General features: G+C 54.1%; 4 protein-coding genes across 6 annotated transcripts; 1 reads left to right on the forward strand and 3 right to left on the reverse strand.

Moving 5' to 3' along the window:
* Positions 1 to 786: 786 nt before the first annotated feature.
* BAG6 (BAG cochaperone 6) lies at positions 787 to 11,607 on the reverse strand. The gene is given in 27 exon segments (XM_055329919.1): positions 787 to 972; positions 1,257 to 1,403; positions 1,929 to 2,036; positions 2,115 to 2,267; positions 2,376 to 2,435; positions 2,535 to 2,681; positions 2,829 to 2,953; positions 3,039 to 3,141; positions 3,258 to 3,311; positions 3,489 to 3,658; positions 3,809 to 4,097; positions 4,514 to 4,797; positions 4,999 to 5,086; positions 5,189 to 5,301; positions 5,422 to 5,529; positions 5,641 to 5,718; positions 6,046 to 6,132; positions 6,135 to 6,297; positions 6,487 to 6,684; positions 7,156 to 7,285; positions 7,799 to 8,037; positions 8,621 to 8,688; positions 8,834 to 8,906; positions 9,142 to 9,338; positions 9,479 to 9,596; positions 10,683 to 10,809; positions 11,455 to 11,607. Coding segments are annotated over 26 exon segments (3,510 nt in total). The 5' UTR covers positions 10,797 to 10,809; positions 11,455 to 11,607; the 3' UTR covers positions 787 to 876.
* On the forward strand, positions 11,601 to 15,948 carry APOM (apolipoprotein M). Of its 3 annotated transcripts, none has more exons than XM_055329918.1 (6): positions 11,601 to 11,731; positions 14,413 to 14,567; positions 14,836 to 14,909; positions 14,996 to 15,094; positions 15,272 to 15,370; positions 15,522 to 15,627. In XM_055329918.1, the coding sequence occupies exons 1-6, from the start codon at positions 11,645 to 11,647 to the stop codon at positions 15,557 to 15,559; spliced, it is 552 nt and encodes a 183-aa protein (XP_055185893.1). In that variant the 5' UTR covers positions 11,601 to 11,644; the 3' UTR covers positions 15,560 to 15,627. The 3 variants fall into 3 exon arrangements, with proteins under 3 accessions (XP_055185893.1, XP_055185891.1, XP_055185892.1); XM_055329916.1 differs by lacking the exon at positions 11,601 to 11,731 and adding an exon at positions 12,390 to 14,015 and having other exon boundaries at positions 15,522 to 15,624; XM_055329917.1 differs by lacking the exons at positions 11,601 to 11,731; positions 15,522 to 15,627 and adding exons at positions 12,391 to 14,015; positions 15,802 to 15,948.
* Positions 15,949 to 16,069: 121 nt separating this feature from the next.
* Positions 16,070 to 18,718, reverse strand: CUNH6orf47 (chromosome unknown C6orf47 homolog). The gene is made up of 2 exons (XM_055329915.1): positions 18,085 to 18,718; positions 16,070 to 17,900 (listed from the first exon to the last, which is right to left on the reverse strand). Exon 2 carries the CDS (start codon positions 17,686 to 17,688, stop codon positions 16,825 to 16,827), a length of 864 nt encoding a protein of 287 aa, XP_055185890.1. The 5' UTR covers positions 17,689 to 17,900; positions 18,085 to 18,718; the 3' UTR covers positions 16,070 to 16,824.
* Positions 18,719 to 20,190: 1,472 nt separating this feature from the next.
* On the reverse strand, positions 20,191 to 23,844 carry GPANK1 (G-patch domain and ankyrin repeats 1). Its single transcript, XM_055329502.1, has 3 exons — positions 23,556 to 23,844; positions 21,816 to 22,440; positions 20,191 to 20,816 (listed from the first exon to the last, which is right to left on the reverse strand). Exons 2-3 carry the CDS (start codon positions 22,424 to 22,426, stop codon positions 20,372 to 20,374), a joined length of 1,056 nt encoding a protein of 351 aa, XP_055185477.1. The 5' UTR covers positions 22,427 to 22,440; positions 23,556 to 23,844; the 3' UTR covers positions 20,191 to 20,371.
* Positions 23,845 to 24,043: the final 199 nt, after the last annotated feature.

Raw genomic sequence — 24,043 nt, forward strand, 5'->3', positions numbered from 1 at the left:
GCAAGGTGGTAGAGTCCCGGAGATCCCTGGGTGGCTCAGTGGTTTAATGCCTGCCTTTGGCCCAGGGCATGATCCTGGAGTCCCAGGATCGAGTCCCGCATCGGGCTCCCGGCATGGAGTCTGCTTCTCCCTCTGCCTGTGTCACTGCCTCGCTCTCTGTGTCTCTCATGAATAAATAAAATCTTTAAAAAAAAAAAAAAAAGTCCCAGGGCCTGCTACGTCCCTGAGTTAGTGTTCCAAGAGGTCCCAGCGGAAGCTGTGAAGCATATGACCTGGCCTTAGTGTGGCTTTTGCCACACAGTCTCAGCCCAGCACTAAGCTAGCCAACGGGAACGGGACTGCAAGCAGGCGTGTGTCTCAGGAGGGAGCAGCAAAGAATTTGCAGCCTCCATGGTTTTGTTCCAGCTGCAAATGAGGACGTGCCTTTAAAGCTGCTGTGGCTGCAGCAGAGTTCTACCAGTCACTGCAAGTCATGCTAAGAGTGTGTGAAGTTTGCAGCTGCTTAGAAATCGTTTTTCACTGAAACCACTTTTGTCCATCTCTGAACTCCATTTCATTTACATGTAAAATGCTTTTGCATGAAAGTGTGTTCTGAAAACCACTGGGCTGGGCTGCTTGTCAGCATTGTGCTACATGAGCAATGAATATGTGGTAGCGTGCAGCTCCTTACTCGGCAAGGTTGACAGCGGTCTTACACAGCTGGGTTTCTAGGGACTATTATTCATTTTAGACAAGCTTAGAGAAGACAAGTATTTAGATTACTTAGGAAAACTCCGAGACAAAAGAGCCAGGAAAATCTGACTTTTATTCCTTAAATACTGTGAAGGAAGATGGGGGAAATGGTCCCCTGATGAGGGAGAGCCAAAGAGCAAACAGCTAGGGATCATCAGTGAAGGCCCGGTGGGCATTAGGGAAGCGCTGGGGGCTGTAGTTGGGGTCTTCCTGCAGTCGCTTCTGTATATCAGCCCGGAGCTAGAGAGAGAGAACAAGCAGGTTGGAGGGGCACCGGCCAGGGCCCTAGGATCCCAGCAAGCACGTGAGGCCATCCCCTAGGAGCTAGCGCTTCCCACCAGCCACGCTGTCAGAAGCCGAATACGGCATCACTGAGCCTTCCCAGATGCCACTACGGGAAAACTTCAAAGTATCACATAGTAGCCCCAGACTGACCAGTTAGTCTCTGAAGAAATCAGAAAAGAGAGGCCCTGGCCCGACCCCTCCCACTACACCATCCCTATTCTGCTTCAAGGTGGGGGCACCTGCTGCCTGTAGCTCTCCTGAACCTCTGGTGCCTCCAGGTCCCGGCTCAGGCTCTCGGGGCTCGTCAGGGGCCGAGCTCCGGCTGCCTTAGCTGCCCGGCTCACGGCCTCTGAGAGAAGCAGCTGGGGGCCCTCACCCTGCATCGTCTGGGGGACAGGGGGTCGGGAGGGAAAAGAGGATCGACGTCAGATCCAGTGCCAACCACCCAGCTCACCCTTTCCAGGAGCCAACCACTGAGTTTCTAAGCTAGTGGAGAGAAGGGAACTAGTTCACGAGTGGTTCTGACGGCAAAAACACCTCCCTAATTTTATCTGGCTCTGACCAAAACACGACACTTGCACATCCTGGACTCACTCTTCAATACAAGAAGGACAGGGTAAGTGGAGCCATCGGCACTCGGCTAGTCAGTGAGAGGAAGCCGCCTGTGAGGAAGCAGGCCCTCGCCACACAGGGGAGTCAGGCTGTTGAGGGATGACCACACTGCTGGCATATGCTAGCCTGAGGGTGTGCCGCAACCACCACGAGCAAATCAAGTCCCAGGAAGGTTTCCTCACCCCATAAGTGATAGGACAAAAGTAGGAAGAAGTCCTTCCAGCTCTAACTAGTCTGATTCTAACCACCCCGGGGGGGAACTGGATGAAACGAGATCCTCAGGGAAGAGGCAGACCAACCTTGCGTCTCTTGGCAGGCATACCACTGAGGTAGGCATCGCTCAAGGGGGGCTGCGGCTTCACTTTCCGCTGGCTCTGAATGTCCTGCTGGATAATCGGGACCCACTCCTGTGGAGGGAAAGAGGACTAGGAGCTGGCGCCACGTCCAGCTACCCCTGGTGCTCCAGCTCTCCTCCTGACACTTACTGGGGGGACGGCAGCTGCCCAAGGCTCAGTCTCAGCTGCAGCTCCATCCTGCTCTTCATGAGAGCCGCTGCTGCCGCCCTCAGGTGCAGGAGGGGGCCCTCGAGACATGGCCTCTTCGGCCGTTGTTCCTGGGGCCGGGGAGGCATTCTCCCGCTGCAAGTTGGAGCGGGAAAACGTGGGCTTCAGCATCCCCAGCCTCCAGCCCTTCCACCCTCAGCCCTCCCCGCCACCTTATCTGGCCCCTCAACCTCTCCCTGGTACCTGAGGCTCAGGGGAAGTCCTCTCTGATCCCTGAACTTCCATCGGCTCCTCAGGAAGTGGCTAGGAAATCGGACAAAGAAGCAGAAGAGCAAAAAAGGCCTTCTCAAGCCTCTCCGTCCCTGCAAGTCCCCTGACCGCACTGCCCATCCAGGCCCTTACCTGGGGTGGGTCGCCGACCCTGCGGACGTATCTGAGGATGGCATCGGGGCCCACAGGCATGTGCTCTAGAACCACCTGAAGCCTCAGCCCCATCATAGTAGTCAGCCAGCTCACCAGGGATGGGTTCACCCCACGAGACATGCGACGCTGAGGGCAGAAAGCAGCCTTGGAACACAACACCCTCAACCAGCTTTTGAAAAGTATCAAAGGTAAAGGACAGCAATTTGGAGAAGACAAAACAAGAACTGCAGGACAGCAGAGAGAACAAAGGCCCGGGGGCTGTGCGGTGCTTACTATCCGGCCATTGATGACAGCAGCAAGTTCCATCTGCTGGCCCCCCAAGCAGTGCAGGTTGAGGGCCAGGCACTCAAACAGGCCCTGGTTACACAACTCCAACAAACGGGCCCCAAATCCGCTGTCTGTGGACAAGACAAGGGGTGAGGATGCTGGCAGTTGGCACCCCGCGCCTCGCACCCCCGGCCCTGTGCGCCTGGCCGCCCTCACCTGTGCAGTGCAGCACGTGAGCAGCAATGCTGTTGAACTGCTCCTGGAGAAACTCCAGGTTGGTCCGGATGATGTCCACGCCAGGCTGAACCTGCACCAAAGACTGAAAACCAAGACACACGGAGACCCCCAAATCAGGGAGCCTGGAAGACTACATTAGCTCCGAGGCGGTGGGAGGAACGGCAGCTACCCTGGCCCCCCGGGAGATGAGGAACTCACGAAACTCTCCCGCACGTATTCTTCCAGCCCCGTGATCAATGTGTGGGTCGCCGTCTAAGGAGGAAACAGCAGGAGTTCAGATCCCCCACCCTGGCCTTTGAGACATGCCCTCCCCTCCACCTCCAGTAAGTGCAGGGCTCAGACTGGAGCGATCGGCGCTTTAGATGACGGAGTGGAGTCAAGAAAGAGAAGCTGAAGAGGAGCATGTGGCGGCCCCCGGCCTTCATTTACCCGTATGTTACCGGGTGTGGGCTCTTGGCCACCCAGGTAGTGCTGGTGGAAAAAGGACCGCAGCTGGGGCTGGAGCCGCTGCAGTGGCTGGAAATGGCCGTGAAGAAGCATCACCACGTCCACCATGGAAAAGTTCTGGCACAAAAGAGAAAGCAGGGCCCCGAAGAATCCTAGGGACAGAGGCCGAAGTCAGCAGTGGCCTTTACCCCCTGCCCGCGCACCACCAACCCATCGACCTCATCCAGCTCCAGCAACACTCCTTGACAAAGGTCATCAATCTCCCCTCCCTGGAGAAGACCAAGGCACCCTCGATGGCTCACCAAGGGCCCCATCTGCCCCAGGCTCGAAGATGTTACTGGATCCGCTGAGGCGCTGGATGAAAGCAGCGATGCTCTCACTGCTGCCGGCCCGCGCCCCTAGGGAGCCCAGCAGGGAGTTCAGCACACCCTGCACCACGGATGTAAAAAACTCCGGTGAAAGGCTCTCAAGACCCAGGCCTCCAGGACTCCCTGTGCCACCAGAAGGGGACCCTGGTGGGGGCACAGTCTGCTGCTCTGGCGCTGGGGGTGGGGGCGGCGGCGGCGGCGGTGGAGGGGCTGTCTGTGCTGCCTGGCAAACAGAGAACACACAACAGAAGACAAGGTGAAAACGGGGACGAGACACCAGAAGGGCACAGGCTGAGAGAAGCCCAACAGGAGAGCCCCACTGTGCTCTTTCCTCCCTGGAGCAAAATGAACACATGTGGTGACACAGCAGCAGACTTAGGTGGGGCTCCAGCCCCTCTCCCCCTGAACGCATTAGGTTACAAAGCAGCAATGCCAGGTACTATGCCCTCATAGCCTCAGCTGCTGCTTCTCCCAAATGGGGATAGGTGGGGAATCGGAATCAATGAAGTCCCAGGGCTCCCTCCCATCGACAGGCCACCAGGGGCCGTAGCCCAGCAGCAACATCACAGAAACAAGGCACCAGCACCTGGCTGGGCCAGCAGGTGTGGGGGGGAGCCAAAGAGCAAGCCAGCCACTCACCTGCAGAAAGTCAGTCATGCCCTGTAGAAAGGCGGGGACGCCGGGCATGGCCACGGTGATGGTGGGAGAAGCCATGCCAGGCCCGCCAGCCCCAGGCCCTGCTGGCCCCAGCAAGTTCCCCAGGAGCTGAGAGAACTGCAGGTCGGCGGCCGAGGGCTGAGGGGGAGGAGGCTGGGCAGGCCCCCCGGGAGCAGGGCCAGCTGTGGTAGCGGTGTTGGTAGTGCCGGCACTAGCTGAAGCAGTGGCAGGGGCTGGAGGTGGAGCCATTCCTGGGGTCCCCTGAGCTGGAGAGACCAAAAGAGAAAAGCTGAACTCTGTAGAGAAACGAGACACCACAGCATCTCATTCTGGTCTTGTCAGCAGGAAGGCAAGGAAAAAGGATCTCTGGAGAAAACTGGGAAGCGCTCGTCAGGAGACTGAGGAGCACCAGCCTCCAGGGTGGTGGACATCCCTTCAGGTTGAGACGGGCCAGAACAAGGACTCACCCACCAGAACAGGCTGCATCAGAAGCTGCCCCACAAGGCCGCTCACCATCTGGGCCAGAGAAGCATTGGTACCTAGCCCGGCACCCTGCTGGAGGGAGACAGAAACGGCTTTCAGTCCTGCCCTGCCCATTCCCCACGAGGATTCTTTCCCCAGACTCCTCCCAACGAGAGCTCCTCCATCCTTACTCACTAGAGTACCCGAGACGGGGGGCCCCCCAGGATGGGAAGGCCGAGCCTGTGGAGGGGTGGGCCGGGCAATCACCACCCGGGTCGGAGCCGTGGGGAAGCCTGGCACCTGCTGTCCTGTGGGTGGCAGAGGGGAGACCGAAGAGGGCTGAGGGCCGGGCCCTGGCCTGCTAGCCGACAGCACCCGCCACCATGGACTGTGCCCCACCTCCCAAGCTTCCCCTTCCAGGTTATTACCTGCGGCCGCGGAGGCAACAGCTGCCACCATGGCCTGATGAGTGATCTGGTGGGCGACGGCGTGCATGAACTCAGGGGGCAGGGAGGGCAGCTGGATGAGGGTGGAGCCTGGGGGGCGGGTCTGATGTAACCTTGAACCTGGACCCCCTTCAACCCACCCAGTCGGCCCTACCCCTTCTCTACCCAGAGCTCGGCCTGCTCTGATACCCTCACTCTTACCCAGGGTCTGGCCATGACCAGGGGGTCCTAGGGGGCCAGTGGGAGCACTCGGAACTCCACCAGGCTGTGTGCCAGAATCTGGGCAGGGAGACAGAGAGAGTGGCCCTGAGGCAGGCGGCGCCAAGGCTTAACCACATCCTCCTGTGACCAGCATCCTGCTGGCCCCTGCTGGCCCCATGAGAAAGCCTGCTTTTCCCTCCACCTAGAAGGGAGGAAGCACTCCCTTCGCCACGCAAACAAACCTGCAGGGACAAGCAGTCCCTCCTGCCCTTCCCTGCACATGTGCACTCAAGCTTCTGTCCTGGTTCCTCTGCTCCATCCCCACCCTCGCTCTCTCACATCTCTGTGCCAACCCACCTCCCACATCATGCTGCTCTTCTCTACCGACAACCAACCCTCATTCACCTTGGATATTCATGTGCATCATGACCACGGGTTCCACGCTCTGGTGGGAAATTCGGATGACCCTCGGGTGACTGGTGGTTGGGGGGGAGCTGGCCCTGGCGGGGGAGCCCCCTCGGTTGAAGACTCGACAGTGGTAGAAGTGGGAGCCAGGGACGAGGCCTGCCCAGGACCAGGGGGAGCTGCCTCCGCATTGGCAGTTGGGGGGGGCCGAGTCCCATTCCCCGTCATGGTCACAGTGGTTCCCACATTGATCTGGAAGAGACAGATGCAGGAGGCAGAAATAAGTAAAACAAGAGCTTAACCCAGAGCATCCCGAGGTATACTGCTGCAGTCTCCCCGTTCTCCACCACTTTGTGTTTCCGAGGTCTCTACCCCTTCTAAATTCAAGCCTGACAGCTACTCTGGGTCATTCGCCATCTCTCCAAGGCTCCCTGGACCCACCTGGATGGGAATGGCTGCTTGCTGAAGCACCATGGGGGTAGTGTAGTGAGACATGGGCCGGACCACATGCAGGTGTCGTGGGGGCGCACAGGCCAGATTGCAGCGCAGGTCAGACAGCGCCACGAAAGTGTTACCCAGCAGCCGCAGACTCTCCCCCACCAAGTTGATCAAGCGCTGGTCCTCTTCCCGGCCCTCTTGCTGTAACCCCCAGGGCCGAGGACAGGAAAGCAAGACATATTAGGTTGCAATAAACCTTGACGACAAAAGTAGGTAACACCCTTGAAAAGCCCCATACTCTCTATCTCTATACCTTCAGCTATAGCTTTGGAAGCTTCCAGGTAGACCGGTCTCGGCAAATAACTTCTATATCAAATATGCAGAAAGTTCCCTATTACAACAGGCCTTACAGAAAATCAGTACAGCATCATCTACTAACCTCCCTCACTCTACCTAAGCTTCCTGAGTAATTGAATCGAGGAATCAAGAGACAGAAACAGTAGATTTACGCAAAGATCATCACCTTCCCTATACAAGAGAACACGTCATTTACTCACAAGTCTGTAGAACTGTTTTGTTGCAGACAGTATTTTTTTGGAAGAAAGGGTTAGATGTATTTCTGCCTGTTCCATGTGGGACACAACTGGGGGTGAGGGGGTGGGTGGCACTCACGTTATTGTTGTAGTCCGTGGTGGCAGCAGTACCCAGAACCTCGTAGTAGCGCTGCAAGAAGGGCTGAAGGCGGCTCTCAAGCCGCTGTAGCTCCTGAAGCACTTCGACATACTCCGCAGGGGAAGGATGGCTGTGGGCAACCCCAAGAGGCAGTGAGCCGAGGCTTTCCTTAGATCCCCAACCTCCAAGCTGACAGGCTACACCTGCCCTGTCCCTCTGCAGCCTCCCAGACCTCTGGCCCCATCCCTTCTAGCACTAGCAGAACATCTATCCTTCACCTGCACCCACGGGAAGACAAGAAGAAAAATAATTGCGTCTGTCTTTCTTGCCGCATAATCCCATCCCTACGATGGCAAGAAACTTAACTCTCAGAAAAGAACATAATCTATGTGAACACAGGGGAGAGAACCTTGATCGGGCTCAGGAAACAGCATCTGTATTTCCTCAGCCCAGAGAGAAGAGCTTCTGGCTCAACTGCCACCCCCAACCTCATTCAGCTGGTCCGGAACTCTCTCTGCCCTGCCATGCTAACCCCACAGGTAAGACTGCCCAGCAATTCTCTTCTCCTATCATACCCTTCCTGGTTCTCACACTTCACTTAGGACTCCCAACCACTCTCCCAGAGGGTCCCTCTGGTTCTCACTTGGGTGCATTTGTCTCTGGGGCAGGTGTTGGGCCCACTGGGGCTGGGCCAGAAGGGGTGAGTTCCGGGCTCTGGGCTGAGGCACGCTCCTCCACTTCTTCTGCCTCCATAGGCTCCCGAGGAGGCACTTCACTCTCAACTGCTTCTGATGTTTGAGAGCTCAAGGCTACTGGCTCCGGGGCCACAGCTGGCGTCTGGGGGGGCGGCTGACTATGCTGTGCTTGGGGTGCCCCTCGACACTGAAGTGGAGAGATTCAGGATACCAGAGGAAGAGGAGACTGCTGCAGATTACTCAGGTCAACACAGAACGAGTGGAGAAGGAACTCTAACTAGGCTCCCTGAAGGCAGGGCTTTGCACTGGTCTGACTCCCTAGCAACCACTGCAAAACTTTTAACAAGACACATAATAAATAGCTGTAATACTTAAGGGTTACTAACAAAATAGAAGAATTGTGGTTCCCTAAGCTTCCACAAGAAGAGTAAAAAATGTCACAAGCTACAATCACAACACAAACGAATGGAATTGGGCCATCTCAGCTCAAATATGCTAATTAAGAAACTATAATTGAGAAAAGATGCCATGATAGTTATCTGACCAATGTGAAATAAACTTCCCAGATACCAGGCACCCAGAGGATTGGCAGGAACAAGATAGCCCAACAAAGATACTTTTTCACCCCAAAGAGTGAAGACTGAAGAGACCAGATTAGGCAGGAAGAATCCAGCTGATATGGCCAGTCATGCCTTCGCCACCAGGTGGACACAAAACCATTAAGAGAGAATGAAGAAACGGACAGACCCTAGCCAGCCTTGCCCACTGACCTCCATCCGGGATAGTAAGGTTTGTATATCCCTGATCATGTGTTGAGCCATCACCAGCCGTACTCGGGCTCACTCTACGGTAAAAGAAGTACAATCAGGGTACGTCTGAGATGAAGCCATGCACTCTACCACCCACTGAACCAGGGCCGAGTGGGCTCCTCACCAGGTCCACCCCACCTTATGGCCTCCTTCTCCCAGATCCCCTTCCCTGACCCTCCCAGGCCCGTGATACCTGAATCGGGGCCTGTTCCATGTTGATGTGAACATCCACAGCAGAGCCGTCACTCTGGGAAAAGGGTAAGGGAAGTTGCTCTGGGAGAAGCCAAATACTAAGGCCCCCACACCTCCAACTCATTCTCTGGAGCCCCACCCTTTTTCTCAAAGACTGAGGCTGTATCAGACCGCAGGACCCTGGAAACCCAACCTAAAGACCAAGACACCTTTCTTATGAGCTCTCTGCTATTACCACAACCAAACCACCCCTCCCCACAAAAGCTGTACTATGTGGAACACAAGCTTACAGGAAGGTTAAAGGTTCCAACCATGACATAGCTGTTGGCATTCCGGTCATGAACAGAGGCCCCAGACCCCCGAGTACCAGGCGGGGGTCCTCCACCATGAGTGGCTGAGGCAGATCCTATCCCAGAAGATGCCCCAGAAGGGAGCGGAGTCTGAGGAGGAGCCCGTTCCACCAGGTGAATAACCTTTCCCCCAACATCTGCAGGAAAAACACACACACACACACACACACACACACACACACCAAAGCATTATATAATCAGGTAAGACCAATGCCTCAACTCATCTCTCTAGACAGCTGCCTCAACAACCTCTGAACTGCCTCCCCCAAACTCTTACTGTATTCCTGGAGCTTCTTATCATCCTGCAGAACTCGTCCCTGATAAATGAGCCGTTGTTTCTCAGAGGGAATACTAACAGAGGCAGCAATGTGCTCTTTAAACTCCTTTACATTCATCTACAAGGAAAAAGAGACAAAAAACTAGCAGCGATTGGAGGAAAGAGAAGTACAGAAGGGGAACAAGTGACTTTTGGGAGTGAGGGGTAAAAACCACTCAACCATAAAATCGCTACCCATTTGTCTTGATTGTGAGGTAATTATCATGCAAAGCCCCAAACTAAGACATTTTAACACCTGTCAAAACAGACAATAAACATTAACAAAGTTCAGATTATGTGCCCAGAGAAAATTATGTGGCTGAGAAACAGAAATACTGAGTGACATACCCTTCTCTCCCCGCTCCCAAAGGAATGTGTCTACAGATACCAATGACCCCTCCCCAAACACAAAATGATACAACTCTGCAATCTCAAAGACAAATGCAATGATAAGGAAGCGGGAGTAGAAAATCAAGAAAGGAAGGTTCAACAGAGCAGAAAGAAAAGAGCAAACACTTTCCTAACTGTAGTAGTGATTCTTGGGAAGCACCAGTTTTTACATACATCTAATCACAAAGACCTATATGATTTTTTCTATATATTTTAAAAGCTATGGACCAACCCCTCATGATTTTGTCTCAAAATATCACAGGAATTAATGGCATAACCAGCCATGTCTGTGGCGCTAAAAACAAAAGATTCAAATTATGCCACACACACTAGTGATTCCGCTCAGCAGTGTGTTAGAGTTCTACCTGCATTATAGGCTCTGACTTCTAGCCTTTAAAGACATAAAACAGACCTGACCAATTTTTAAGACTCGAGTTTTGGATCTCTGTTCTGTTTCCCTTCCCAAAGGCAGGAGCCATGTCTGTCCTCTTGGGCTGGGGTTCACTCATGATGCTGGCATACATATTTCTCCCTCCGTATTTCCCTCTGCACTGAATTCTTTCAAGGTGGGAAAAGGCAGAACAAAATCTGCCTCATTCGACAGAATCCATTCCTTCTCCCTCAACAACAAACACCAGAAAATGTCCTATCTAGAACGTGAACAAAGGAACCAATGAAGTAAGATTTAAGGACCAAAGAAATTCGGTTCTCTCAGGATAACAGACCTACAACAGAAAGAGTTAATGGGTGTCTTCCAAAAGTACTGGGGTCTCACCTGGGCCCCCACAATAAATGTCCGAGTCTGAGAGTCCAAGGTCTTCACCAGCACCTCCAGGCTGTCAGGCTCCTCCATACTGGAAGTGGTACTGGTACTATCAGTGGGCTCCATCGCAGATAGATCTCTAAAGAATAGAGGGAGGGAAGCCTCCTGTCGCCCAGAGCTGATTTTATATACCCGGAAGCCTCACCGGCTTGAGTCTCCGCCCTAATACCTGAAGAGTTTCTCCCGCACGAGCCTACACACTCACACCCGCCCCCATTCCCCTTCGGATTCCGAGGCACCAGGAGAGAAACACAAAGGGCAGGAGATCGACGGCACAGGGAGCTGGAGGACGGGCAGATGGGAGGGGCTCCGCAATGCCAATCACAATAAGGGAGGGTCAGTCAACTGGGAAGCCGGCAAAGTAGGAAGCAGGAGACTCGTGTCATCACCAGTCGCGATACGACAAAGGCCCCAAAGGTCGGCAAACCCCGGGGAGCACACGCGAGCGGGGGAGGGGGGGAGTCGCGCCAGATTTTGCGGAGACAGTGGTTTCGCGCACGCGCGCCACGCCACGCCCACCGAACCCGCCTAAATCACGACAGACCCGAAATGACGGCCACGCACGGGGGGCCAGATTGGCTAGCTGACTGCCCCCCTCTTCCGCCTGCCCTCGATGCTCCAGTAGAGCGGCGCGATCAACACACACCGCACACACACATACACACAAGCCCCACCGCAACCCACACCACCACCCCGGGCTCCGCCCCCGACTTCCCCACGGTACCGTCACTTCCGGTCTCCCCCAACTTGCCACCGATGGTCACTTCCGTTTCCCCGATAGTATTTGGGGATCGCAAGGCGGTACTTCCGGCTCCCCCCAGGTCCCGAAGTTTTACTTTTGTTGGGAACGATGAGGAAGTTCGCGGCCCCAAACAGTGAGTTCCTTGGGGCCAGACGGGCCGGGGCCGGCCTGGATGGGAGGGAGCCGAACACCCCGAGGAGCCACCGCCACCGTCGCCCGGGGGACCGTACTGCGCCTGCGCGCGTCGCACTACGCATGCGTACGTACACCTTTAGGCACCGCCCAACCCCCCCGCTAACGTTGTTCTTGTCTGTGTACGCGCTTGAGCGGTAGGTGGTTGAGGTGGCTACTTTAAATGCCTGAAAATAATTACCAGGTGAGAGACTATGTTTCAAGACGCTTGGGACAGTTGTGTGCCCCTAGCGGTTTGGCGACTGGGGATTATGCCTCGTGAATCTCTGTTAAAGTCTTGGCCGGCCGAGAATTTGAGGCGGCACTGCGCTGGCCTCCTAAAATTCTGTCTTCAGCGCCTCCGGAAGTCCTCCTTTCTCTAGGCAGTTGGAGGTGGTTCGCGAGCAGCCGGGGCGTGCCGCCGCGTGGTTGGGGCCGACCTCGGCGCTGCGTGGTGGGCGTTTGGCTGGACGCGGGCGCCATGTTCCTCGGTGGCAGCGTGCGGCCGTGGACACGCCATGTTGTGGAGCAACTACGGATTCACTGCTTCTCAGGACTCTCCTCAGAAAAGGCGCCTCCGAGTTTGGGAATTGGAAAGGAGTGGAGTTGGACTGGGCCGAAACACAGGATTCCGGCCCTGGAGCACTGAAGGGGCCACCGAAGGGCTTCCGCAGGCCGGGGTCCCCCGGCGGACTGGGCAGTGCTCACCGCCTGAGCCCCCAACCTCGGCCTCGGGTAGGCCTGCCTGCCTCCCTCCCGGGCCCACGGCCTTTGTGGGCCTGTCGTTCCTACTCGATTCCCAGTACTGTTTCATAAGAGCCCTAATAAATAATTGTTTAGCGAGCACTTGGTTTGTAACAGGAATATACTCAGGGCTTTGCGTACTGTCCTGTTTAAAAGCCTTTCAATACCGGAGATGGTCATTAGGTCCATTTTATAGGTGAGTACACTTAGGCAAAACTAAGGCAGAACCGACAAACCCAGGCCTACCAGACCCCGGGTCAAGCACGTCTACTTTACTGCCCCAATAAATTACTGTATTTTATATATATTTGCTTCTTACTATAAGAAATGGCAAACATTTAAAAAAAAAAAAAAAGGCAAACATTACTCCCAGATGTTATAATGAGCCCTGGTATACCCGTTACCCAAATTTTCTTTTAACTAAATCACAATCCCATAACAAACCCTACCACTCAGAACAAATTGGCAGTCTGTGGTTTATACATAATCTATTAGGAAGCCCCATCTTTCATTGCATTAACTGCCCCACCCCCTTGGCACTATCAAATGACTGCTTCTTGACAACTATTTTCTTGCTATTTGAGAACCTGGAGCCAACCAGAAACTATAAGTGCCTTTACAAACATTAATTAGAGCAAATATTTCCTTCGGATTTAACAATAGGCAGGCCCTTGCCAAGGGCTTTATGTGCATAATCTCGTTTAATCCTGTGAGATTGACGATTTGGTCATCAATGAAACGAAAATGAAAAAAAAAAGGCACTGAGATTAATAAAACTGCAAGATCTAATACATAGTGGAGTTAGGGTTTGCACCCACTCTGCCTAATAACCAGTATCTTCTAACCCTTAACATCATGTAGTCTCTTCTAATGATAAACGTTAAGTGAGTGAACTTTTCTCAGGGGTGTATATACTGTTTCCCCAGTTACTTCAGAAAGAAGGCCTCCCATCCACTAGGCCCCAGCACCTGGTTCATACCTGTTTTAAAGAACTTACCAGGCTGTGTACTGCAATGATTTGTTTTGTTTACTCAGCTAGTTTTCTTTTTACTGCTCTCAAGGCCAGGGACTGTCATTCATTTTTGTGTCCCTAGGGGCTTAGCTGGCACACAGCTGGGCCTCACAACTGTCTGCTAAGTGAATGAATGAAAGAATCAGTCTGCCTCTTTTCAGTGCTATACAACTGAGCAGATACCCAGCTCGGATACAGGTTGAAGGGCCACAGGCTTCTACCTGGAGGGCTCAGCTCCCATTAATTCATAAGAGATTCTGGACATGCCAGGGTGTATTATGGAGTGATGGCATTTAGAAGAGGGGGAGGAAGGCCTGAACACTGTAAGTAATCTATGATTGGGTTGGAAAACAAGGTTGAAGTTACTCATTAGCAGGTGAAAGGGTCAAGGGTCAAGGCAAGGGGGCTGGAAGCAGAGTGGACTAAGTAACAAGAGGGTGGGGGGAGAGCAGTTAAGGCACCAGCCACTTCACGAAGAGCACCAGCTCCCTGCTACCTGAAGATGTTCCACCAAGTATGGGCAGCTCTGCTCCATCTCTTTGGTATTCTCCTTAACTCCATCTACCAGTGCCCTGAGTACAGTCAACTGACAACTCAGGGAGTGGATGGGAAAGAGGTATGGACTGAGAATGGGGAACGCTGATGGTGGGAGCTCTGAGGGACTTGAGTGGGTGGCCTTGGATGACCAGAAGCCATGCTGGGAACGAAAGGGAGAAAGGCCATTGAGTATCGTGATAATGAATGCAAGAACAAGTGAAAAAAAAAAAAACAGTACTGTGGCCATCAATGTGGAAACACGGTAGAATTGGGGGCTGGGTGGTTGCTCAGGTTGATTGAGAGGGCTACAAAGGAAAAATTGCTTAATGACTCCATGTCATAACCCACCCCTAGTCAGAACAAAGCAGCTGCCACGCCACTCCTCTAAGTCTTGCTGTCTTAAGAGTAAAGATGAAGAGGTTGAATGGGCCCTGTGGTGGGGACCCACCCTCTTCTGATCCCCTCATTCTCTGCAGTTCCCAGAGCCACACCTGGGCAGGTGGTACTTCATCGCAGGGGCAGCTCCCACCAAGGAGGAGTTGGTGACTTTTGACCCTGTAGACAACATTGTCTTCAACATGGCTACAGGCTCTGCCCCCATGCAGCTCCAGCTTCGTGCTACCATCCGCATGTGAGTGATGAGGCAGGGGTACCAGGAGGTGCAGTCTCTGCCCAAAATATGAGCACCCACCCACCAAGAGCTAGGCTCTTTGGGATATCCACTGTTTTTGGCCCACTAAGTTCAACAATTCTGTTAGTTTCCCTCTGAAAAGAGATGAGCCTACCCAACCATCCCTTGGTAGTTTGAAACTTCAGAGAGAAATAAGATGGGATAAATAGAGGCTGGTACTGTGTGGCTGGGAGGTCACTGTCTTTTGTCTTTGCCACCGCTTCTGCAGGAAAAATGGACACTGTGTGCCCCGGAAATGGATCTACCACTTGACTGAGGGGAGCACAGATCTCAGAACTGAAGGTTGGTGTACTCCAGCCTTCACTCTCCCCATGTCCCCTGGGCTTGCTTGGTTTTGCATCTCTGTCCTCACACTTTCCCCCCAACAGGCCGCCCTGACATGAGGACCATGCTCTTCTCTAGCTCATGCCCCGGTGGAATCATGCTGAAAGAGTCAGGCCACGGTTACCAGCGCTTCCTCCTCTACAGTGAGTGGGGATGCCAGACAGGAAGGGTTGGAGAGAAACACAGGAGGGCGGAAGAGCCTCTCACTCTGGGCCTTATGAAATCATCCCAGGAAGGACTGGGTGCTTCCCCTCACCAGGGCAGTGCTGAGAAGCTGGGACTTTGATGGGCCTGGCCCTGCCCCTGCCCTGCTCTTCCAGATCGCTCACCACACCCTCATGAGACATGCGTGGAGGAGTTCCAGTCCCTGACCTCCTGCCTGGACTTTAAGGCCTTCTTACGGACTCCCAGGAATCAAGGTAAGGGGGTAAAGTCCCACAGAAGAGGACTAGGACTCACCAAGTCTTCTGCAGATGCTGGATGAAAGGGACTCAAGTGATGTCACTGGAGGGCAGGCCAAAGGCTGACATTATTAGAGTGGCTGTGCTGACACCTCCATTTGTGTCATAGGCTGTGATGGCACCAGAGGATGTGGCCAACAGCTGTGATGTCACCTGAGGGAGCCAGGATGGGCTCTGGGCTACTCAAAAGAGAGGTTCCTGAGTTTGTGGTGGATAAAAGGAGCGGGGGGGGGGGGGGGTCAGACATGGGGAAAAAGACCTCAGAGACCCCTTCTTTGATGTGGGGAAGAGCAGAAATTCATTCTCCTCTACCCCACCATCACCAACCTTGCTTTTTTCCCTGGAGTTCCTTCCTTTCCATTCTCTTCTTTTCTCCCTCCTCCCACCAGAGGCCTGTGAGCTGTCCAGTAACTGACCTGTGGCTTCATCTGTGCCCCAGATGGATATGGTGAGAGCTACAGTTGTGCTGGGGGAAGGAGAAGCTGGAGACTCCCAACTCCCTTTCAAGAGTAATAAAGATGATTTTTCAATCCTCATCTCATTTCGGGTTTGTCTCCAGACATCAGTCTTCCCCACCTCTATCTCAGTACTTCCTTGCACTACCACCTAAACCCCCTGCTGGACAGCCGTCAGGAAATGACACTGAGTGGTGGTAACTCTCTTTGTAGTGGTATATTTAGGATTTGATGTGACACATTTATTGCTGACTGTGCAAACACCTAGTCCCAGAGTGGGAACTCCAAGCTCCAGTTCTTCCCCATACTGCCTGTCTGAACTGCCAACCCCTCTGAATCGGTCCTCCTGCCTATACGACCTGCACCATCCCCACTGGATCTCCTGGGAAGATCCAGATCCTTCCTGCAGGCTCCTAATCACTGTAGGCCCCTATCCACACCCCTTAACCCACCTGCCTCAGTCCCATTCTTCCCTAGATGGCTTAGATCCTAGGATCCAAGGGATCCCTTGGGTCTCCAACCACCCTCTTACCCTAGTCAGAAGCCTTTCTGTCCTGCTTCTGGTCTCCACCTCTGGGTAGTTTTGAAAGGTAAAGATGACTCTTTAGTCTTTATTTTTCACCACTATGCTTTTTTTTTTCTTTTAAAAAGTAAAGGTGGAAAGAATAAACGAAATGGGAGAAATGTAAAAGCAAGAAGTAACAACAGCTGGTGAATTCAAGGGCCTTATCCCCATTGTACATAAACAGATGCCCTAAATAGCTCTACTCTCCTGTGTGTGAAGGAAGGCCATGCCCTCATACTCTGGGGTTTCTTCCCCATTCCTGAGGTCCCTATGCTTACAATCTGGGTCATGGCCCCCACTCTCCTACACCTACTCTTTCTCCCACCCCACTTAGGGTTGGGTCACTAGGTCACACCCTATCCTGCAGGCATAACCCCTCTCCTGGGTCTCCTCTATTCCTCACCCTCCCTCTCCAACTTCTCATCTTCCAAGTCAGTGGCCTCCTCCTCCCCACTGGGCTCCCGGAGGCTGACTGCCAGCACCAGGGCCTGTAGGAGACCAAAGAGGCAGGCAAAGTGCAGAGGGTGAGCAGTAAGTAGGCTCAACACAGCATGGAGCCCATGCAGGGCAGCCAGGAAGGATAGTAGCCCATGCAGCCAGAGGCCCAGCGGTCCACGCAGGCCCAACGCGTCCAAAGCTGCTCTCAGAGGGCGTGAGCACAGCCCCAGCAGGGCTGAGGCAAGCAGCTCCAACAGATGCAGAGTCAGGTTGGTTGATATCTGCAGACTCTCCTCTGGGCTCCCCAGGTACTGCAAGGGAGCCCCTGTTCTTCCACCTGGATCCCCCCGCAGCCAGCCCAGCAGCTTCTGACGCCGCCCTGGCTTCTCCACTGGGGCTTCAGGCCCAGGGGGGCTCAGTACCTCTTCAGGGGACACTCCAAGTCTGGTGCCACTTGAGTCCACAGGATCCCAGCCCAGTTTGGGAATGGTCCCTCCAGCCTCCAGTCTCCCAGACTCTTGAGTGTTAGAAGCAGTCTTGTTCCACTTGAAGGAATCCATTCTGTTGCTCCCCAGTTGCTCATCTCGGGACTCCCTGCTTGGTTCTGGAGCAGCCCCAGAGCTCCTCCGTGCCCCTGTGTCCTTGGTCTTGGGAGGCCCCACATCTCCCATGGTTTCTGGAGCACTATCCCAGTCACTCCCTGAATTCTCAGAGGAGCTATCCATTCGTCTGAGTTCTGGGGTAGGCAGGTCAGGCTTCGTTGGTTTCCGGTGGCCCCAGGGGCGAGGTAGCCAACCACCAAGCCGTCGCAGGAACATGGTTGGGATGTGTAGTGAGTCCCTAGATTCTGGGGCTGCTTCCTGGCACCGCTTAGATTTTCAGGTTTGGGGCCTGAGTGTCTCCTCTGAAGCCAGTCTGTTCCAGCTCAGAATTACTGTTATCTGTTTCGTGAGTTCTACTCTGAACTCAGAAGTGGCTCTCCACTTCTCGGGATGCTGTGCAGCCTCAAGTGTGGAAAGCGGCTTGTTTCCTTTTCAATTTTGAGGTAAAGAAGAGAGGCACATCCAAATTCGTTCACCACCACTACTACCACCCCACACCCAAGATCCAGGACAAGAATCCCAGGACCTGACAAGGCCTGGGTCACCCCCACGGTGTTCTCCCTGGGTTTCTGGGTTTCCTTTCCTGCAGGCAGCACCCCAAGTTTCACTCACCAAGGCCACGCCCCAAGGTGCCCCAGAAACTGGGGAGGCGGTACTCCATCCAAAAGGGAAGGAAGGAAGGAAGGTGGCCCTGGGTCTCAGGTAATCCCAATCTGGAGAGTCCTGAACTGCTGACCTAAGGGAGCTCAACAACAGGCAATCAATCTCCTATTGGGGGTTAGGAGAGAGGTGTTGAGCAAACTCCAGCCAGCAGCGTTCTTCCCTTGCTTCAGAGGGTTATGAATCCTACACAGCGGCCCGACCGGCAGCTGAGACGCAGCCTCCACAAGGTCAGGCCAGAGGTGTCTCGGGAAATCGTCGTCGCGAGGCCAAGCGCGGGCCTGCCGGGGTACCTAGGCGTCCGGGCACTGTGCACTGCGACCCCTCCCGGGCCGCGGCCTCCCCAGGCCGCCTGGAGCCGCAAAGCCCGGAAGCAGCTGCACCAAGGCTGGAGGGACAGACGGGGGCGGAGCCTGCAGCTCGCGGGGCGGGCCCTGCAGATCCACACACACACACACACACACCCCGCCCCGCGCCCCCCTAGCGTTTGTACGCGCCGCTCTGCGGGGTGCCGGCTGAGATTTGGCCGGCCCCGGCAGGAGGGGAAACCTGGCGGTCAGTTTTCACTGCCCGAGGGCCCCTGGGCCGCCAGTGTTTCCCTGCCCCTTGGTTCTTCCCTGCCCCCCCCGCCCCCCCTAACGCCGGCTTTTCATGGCCATGGCTTCATGAAAGTCTTTTCCGGAAAAGCAAGCTGCTTCTCTGGTACCCGTGTTGATCTTCCAGACCCCTCCAGGCCGATTCTACTTCCCGGGGTCAGTCGGACAACAGTTAAGCTCTCCTTCAGCCAGGAACCTGGTATGAGCAGCAGGAGGGCGGAGGAGACAAGTATAGACAAATAATGTGCTTCCTACCTCCAGAGTTTTCAGGTAATAAAGTGAACCTTGATTTAAAGGTTACATTTGGGAGGCCAGAGTTCTGGCTCTAGTTCAGCTAACACCATTGAGGCTGGATAATTCCTAGGCCCTCCCAGCTCATTGGCCTCTTCCTGCAAGACCCTGCCTACTCTCATCACCTCTGAGAGCTTTCCCAAGCTTCCCCTCACTATGCATTGTGTATTTGATCACATAGCTGCCTCCCCCAGCTGTGAGCAATTAGAAGTTTGGGACTATGTCTCACACCACTTAGCACATAGTATCTGAACTTGTTTAAAATCAGTAATCAGGGGATCCCTGGGTGGCGCAGCGGTTTGGCGCCTGCCTTTGGCCCAGGGCGTGATCCTGGAGACCTGGGATCGAGTCCCACGTCGGGCTCCTGGCGTGGAGCTTGCTTCTCCCTCTGCCTGTGTCTCTGCCTCTCTCTCTGTGTCTCTCATGAATAAATAAATAGAATCTTTAAAAAAAAAAAAATCAGTAATCAAAAGGACACCTGGGAAGGGAGAAGAAATGTGTGGGAGATATCAGAAAGGGACACAGAACATAAAGACTTCTAACTCTGGGAAATGAACTAGGGGTGGTGGAAGGGGAGGAGGGCGGGGGATGGGGGTGAATGGGTGACGGGCACGGAGGGGGACACTTGACGGGATGAGCACTGGGTGTTATTCTGTATGTTGGTAAATTGAACACCAATAAAAATTAATTTATAAAATAAAAAAAAAAAAAAAGGACACCTGGTGGCTCAGTGGTTGAGCATCTACCTTTGGCTGAGGGCATGACCCCGGGGTCCCAGGATGGAGTCCTACATCCGGCTCCCTGCAGGGAGCCTGCTTCTCCCTCTCCCTGTCTCTCTGCATCTCTCATGAATAAATACAATCTTTTTTTTTTTTTTTTAAAGTCAGTAATTGAAAAAAATAAAACAGTGATTGAATTGGCTGGAGTGGTCAGGGGACACCTACTGGTGCAGGCAAGCCTGGCATAGAGCTTGGGCAATTCCTGGTTCAGGGGATTGAAAGAATAGCTGGGGGCATTCCAGGCTGGGGCTAGGACCTGGAAGTGAACCAGATGGGCAGGTAGGTGACCCTATCCTGCCACCAGAAAGGGCTACCCCTTCTGGCTCAGGTAGGACTTGCATGTGGCCCCCAGACTTGTTTGGCCTTCACACAATAGCTTCCAGAAAAGTGAATAAAACACAAAAGAAGAAATTGGATTTATTTTTCAGCTCTCAGCTCCTCTCTCCCAAAGGCAGAGCCCACTGACTACAATCTGAGTGTTTGGAACCTGGACAGACCCCCAGAAGTAAAAGCTAAAGTGCCTAGGTCCAAGTTCAGACTTCAGCAATAGATCAGGATCAGACCTTACCAAGGTCAGAACTCAAGGTTCATGTATGTCCTCAGATCCCACTCCCAGGCCCTGTCTTTCTCCTCCTGCCTTCTCTTCTCTCTCCAGCTCAGTGTGGTCACCCGAGGGGCTCTCTCCCTCCCAGCTATGGCCCGAGTATCTCGGGCCAGGAAGTGTGTGACTCGGGGTTGGGGCACCGATCTGTAGCCTAATCCTTCCTGGTCCCTCTTGAGGACAGTGGGGATGGGGTTGGTGCGGCCCTCACCCCGGGGTCCCAGCCCCATTCCAGGCTCCCAGCCTCCCCTCAGCAGCAGCTTAAAGCCTGGGCTGGAGGTGGGCACCCCAAGGGGCAGGTTGGGGGACCTGAGATCACGAGGCAGTGACAGCAGGTGAGCAGTGGATGTCCAATGATTAGAGTCTTGGAAGTGAGCATCGCAGGTCTCGCAGTACTGGAAGGAAGGGGATTGGGACCTGTAGGGGAAAAAGAGAAAGAGATGAGGGCAGGGGAAGAGTGGAGGGAGTGGAGGGAGGGAGGCAGAGCGGGGTGGCAAGGTGGGAAGTCCTTCTAGCCTTTCTACTAAGAAACAAATTGCCTTCCAACCCACTTAGCAATGAGGGACCCAGAGGGGGAACAGTTAGAAGAAATAGCAACCAGGCTTCACAAGATCTTGGGCAAGGCATAATAACAACTACAATTTATATATATATAATTTTTTTAATTTTTTTTTAATTTATGATAGTCAGAGAGAGAGAGAGAGAGAGAGAGAGAGGCAGAGACATAAGCAGGCTCCATGCACCGGGAGCCCGATGTGGGATCCGATCCCGGGTCTCCAGGATTGCGCCCTGGGCCAAAGGCAGGCGCCAAACCACTGCGCCACCCAGGGATCCCCTATATATATATAGTTAATGCCATATATATATATATATATATATATATATATATATATGGTAAACCGTCATCCTAACACTTTACATATATTGACCCATTAAATCCTCACAATTCTTTAACATAGGTGGTCGTTATCCCCCATTTCTCAGATAAGGAAAATGAGGCACATAAAAATTAGGTTGCTTGACCAAGTAAGTAAATTCAGAATTTAAACCCAGGGAGCTGGGACACCTGGGTGGCTCAGCGGTTGAGCGCCTGCCTTTGGCCCAGGGCGCGATCCTGGAGACCTTGGATGAGTTCCACATTGGGCTCCCTGCAGGGAGCCTGCTTCTCCCTCTGCCTCTCTCTCTCTCTCTCTCTCTGTGTCTCTCATGAATAAATAAATAAAAATCTTAAAAAAAAAAAAAAAAACACAAAAAACAGGGAGCTCACATTTACTACTACTCGATTCCACTGCCATATCAACCTACACTGGGGATCAGGGAGAGAACCTTCGAGTCTTTTCCGGAGCCTCTGGCATGGAGGGACTAGGAAGGGCAGAACACACTGAAAGATGGGCATGGGTTAAGGCTTCCTCTCACCGGTTCTCTGGATTCCTCGTCTCTCCGTGGCTCTCTCGGACCATGCGCGCCACCTCAGGAAAACCCGCTTCTTCGGCCAGCTGAGCAGCATCCTTGCCACCCAGCTCACAGACACCCACCCAGGCAGCTCCACGGCCCAGGAGATAGCGCACAGCAGCCCCCTGGCCTGCTCGAGCAGCACACATCAGGGGGGTCCACCAGAAGGCATCCCGAGCATTGATATTGCCCCCCGCTCCCCCTGCCTCGTGGGGATCCAATAGCCTTCTTAGTTCTGCTAGGTCACCCTCCTGGGCTGCCCTCAGTATCCAATGGGTCATCTTGTCCTCTGCCTCAAGAGATCTCCTTTGTCCATGTCCTGCTGAGGCTCCTACAGCAGCTTCCCCCATCATTCTTCTCTTCTTCCTCTTTCTTTTCCTGGCAGGTTCAGGCTGAGATCTCTGGGATTCAGGGATGCTGCTCTCTTCTGCAATCAGGGCCTCATAGAAAGCCCGGGCTGCAGCCCCATTCAGGGTGGGCTCCAGCTCTTCAGGCTGTGACTGCTGCTGCCCATCTTTCCAGAGGTCACTGGGGTTGGTGGCCGGGGTGAAGGTGATGAGGGAGGGCCTGGACATGGCTTTTGGGAGAACTGAGACAATGAGACTAGTTAAAGGGAGTATGAGACAAGCAAGCCAATCCCTTGGTGGCTCTGCACTGACCAGAACCACCTGCACAGATCTGCTGGGATGAGGAAAAGTAGCCTTTTCCAAGTCAAAAACCCCTCTTATACTCTAAGTGACCCCACAACCTAGGCCCCTACAGGGCCTAAGGACCATAGGTCATGTGGAAAAACAGGGAGCCATACAATAACAGCCCATATCCCTCGTAAAGGTTAACTTAACAAAGATTTAATGAGAATTGCGCAGAGGCCCATCCCTATCCTCACCAATAAGTAAAAACAGCTTCTCTCTCAAACTACTTGATCACCAGGTAAGACGTGCAGTTAAGAAAACAATCAGCCTAGCCCTTTAAATCTTCCTTGATCCTATGTCAGGGTAGCGTCTTTCCCAACAAAAACTGACTTTTAACCTTCTCCGGATGCAAGAAGCAGATTTGGGGGAGAAACTCCAGTCTCTGTGGAGACCCCAGAGGGTCTCTGTACCGCAAAAATTTTATCTAAGCAAAGGTGCTGCCAGTCCAATAGCCGCACGACCCAGACACACACGTGTGACTGAAAAAAAAAATCAACCACCACAAAGCAGAACTTGAGGGTGCGAGCGTGTGCGAAGCGCCAGGCTGAGCCTTCCCACGGTGGGACCCTCCAGGATGCCACGTGCCCAGGCAGCGCGAGGACAGAGGCTCTGTCGGTTGGGGTCCTACTTCTACATAACGCCCCACAATGCCCTTCGCCTCCCCGAACGTGGCCCCCCACTCGAGCGCAGTTTTTGGACCTGCGAAACCACCCAGTTAAGAAGGACTCTGAGAAGGCGGGAGGAAACCTGTGGAATGCCCCGAAGCCGTGAAGTGAAATAACGTCACGCCACCCCTCACCATTATTCTGAGCAGGGTTAGAAGGTCACACTTAGTGCCCGCAGCAGAAGGCCCCATTCAAGCTCTGAGAGGAGATGGAAAAGTGCAAGGGGACGAGCAGCAGAATGGCTGGCGCCACTTCAGGTTAGCGCACGGGCCGTCCCAATTCTCACACCGCTCACCTCAGCCCAGCCCACTCTTCCCACGTCCCGCAAGCAAGGAGCCCGGCCTCACCTCCCGCCTGAGGAGACTAGACCCCGGGGTGAAGCACCGGCCCGGGTGGGGCCTCCAGTGGCGGGCCTGACTCTGGCGAGAGGCTCCACAGGCAACAAGGACCCGGTGGGGTAGTCGGGGACGAGGTCAGCACCCTGGGCTGCCGGCAAACACCTGGGGCAGAGCCTCGCTGTGTGAGGGGAGTTGCAGGAATCCAGCCCTCCAGCCCCGTTCCTTCCCCGCCCCCTCTCGGCCCCTCAGTTGCGCGACCCTACGACTCTATTTCCCATACTCCCTGGCCCAGAACGGGGTACTGCGCTTCCGCTTCCGGTGGTATCCCGCTGCTCCCCACCCCCGAGCGTCTTGTTCCTGGGCCTCGCGACGCCAGGGTCGTTCGTGGGTCATCCTGGGATTCGTAGTTCGCCTGTTCTTCGCTTCGCCAGTTTCTCTTTACCTGGGACTCCATTTCCCGGCGTTCACTGCGGCGCCCGACCCTTGGCGCTTGCGCG

The sequence above is a fragment of the Nyctereutes procyonoides genome, unplaced genomic scaffold, assembly GCF_905146905.1.
Source record: "Nyctereutes procyonoides isolate TBG_1078 unplaced genomic scaffold, NYPRO_anot_genome, whole genome shotgun sequence".
NCBI lineage: Eukaryota > Metazoa > Chordata > Mammalia > Carnivora > Canidae > Nyctereutes > Nyctereutes procyonoides.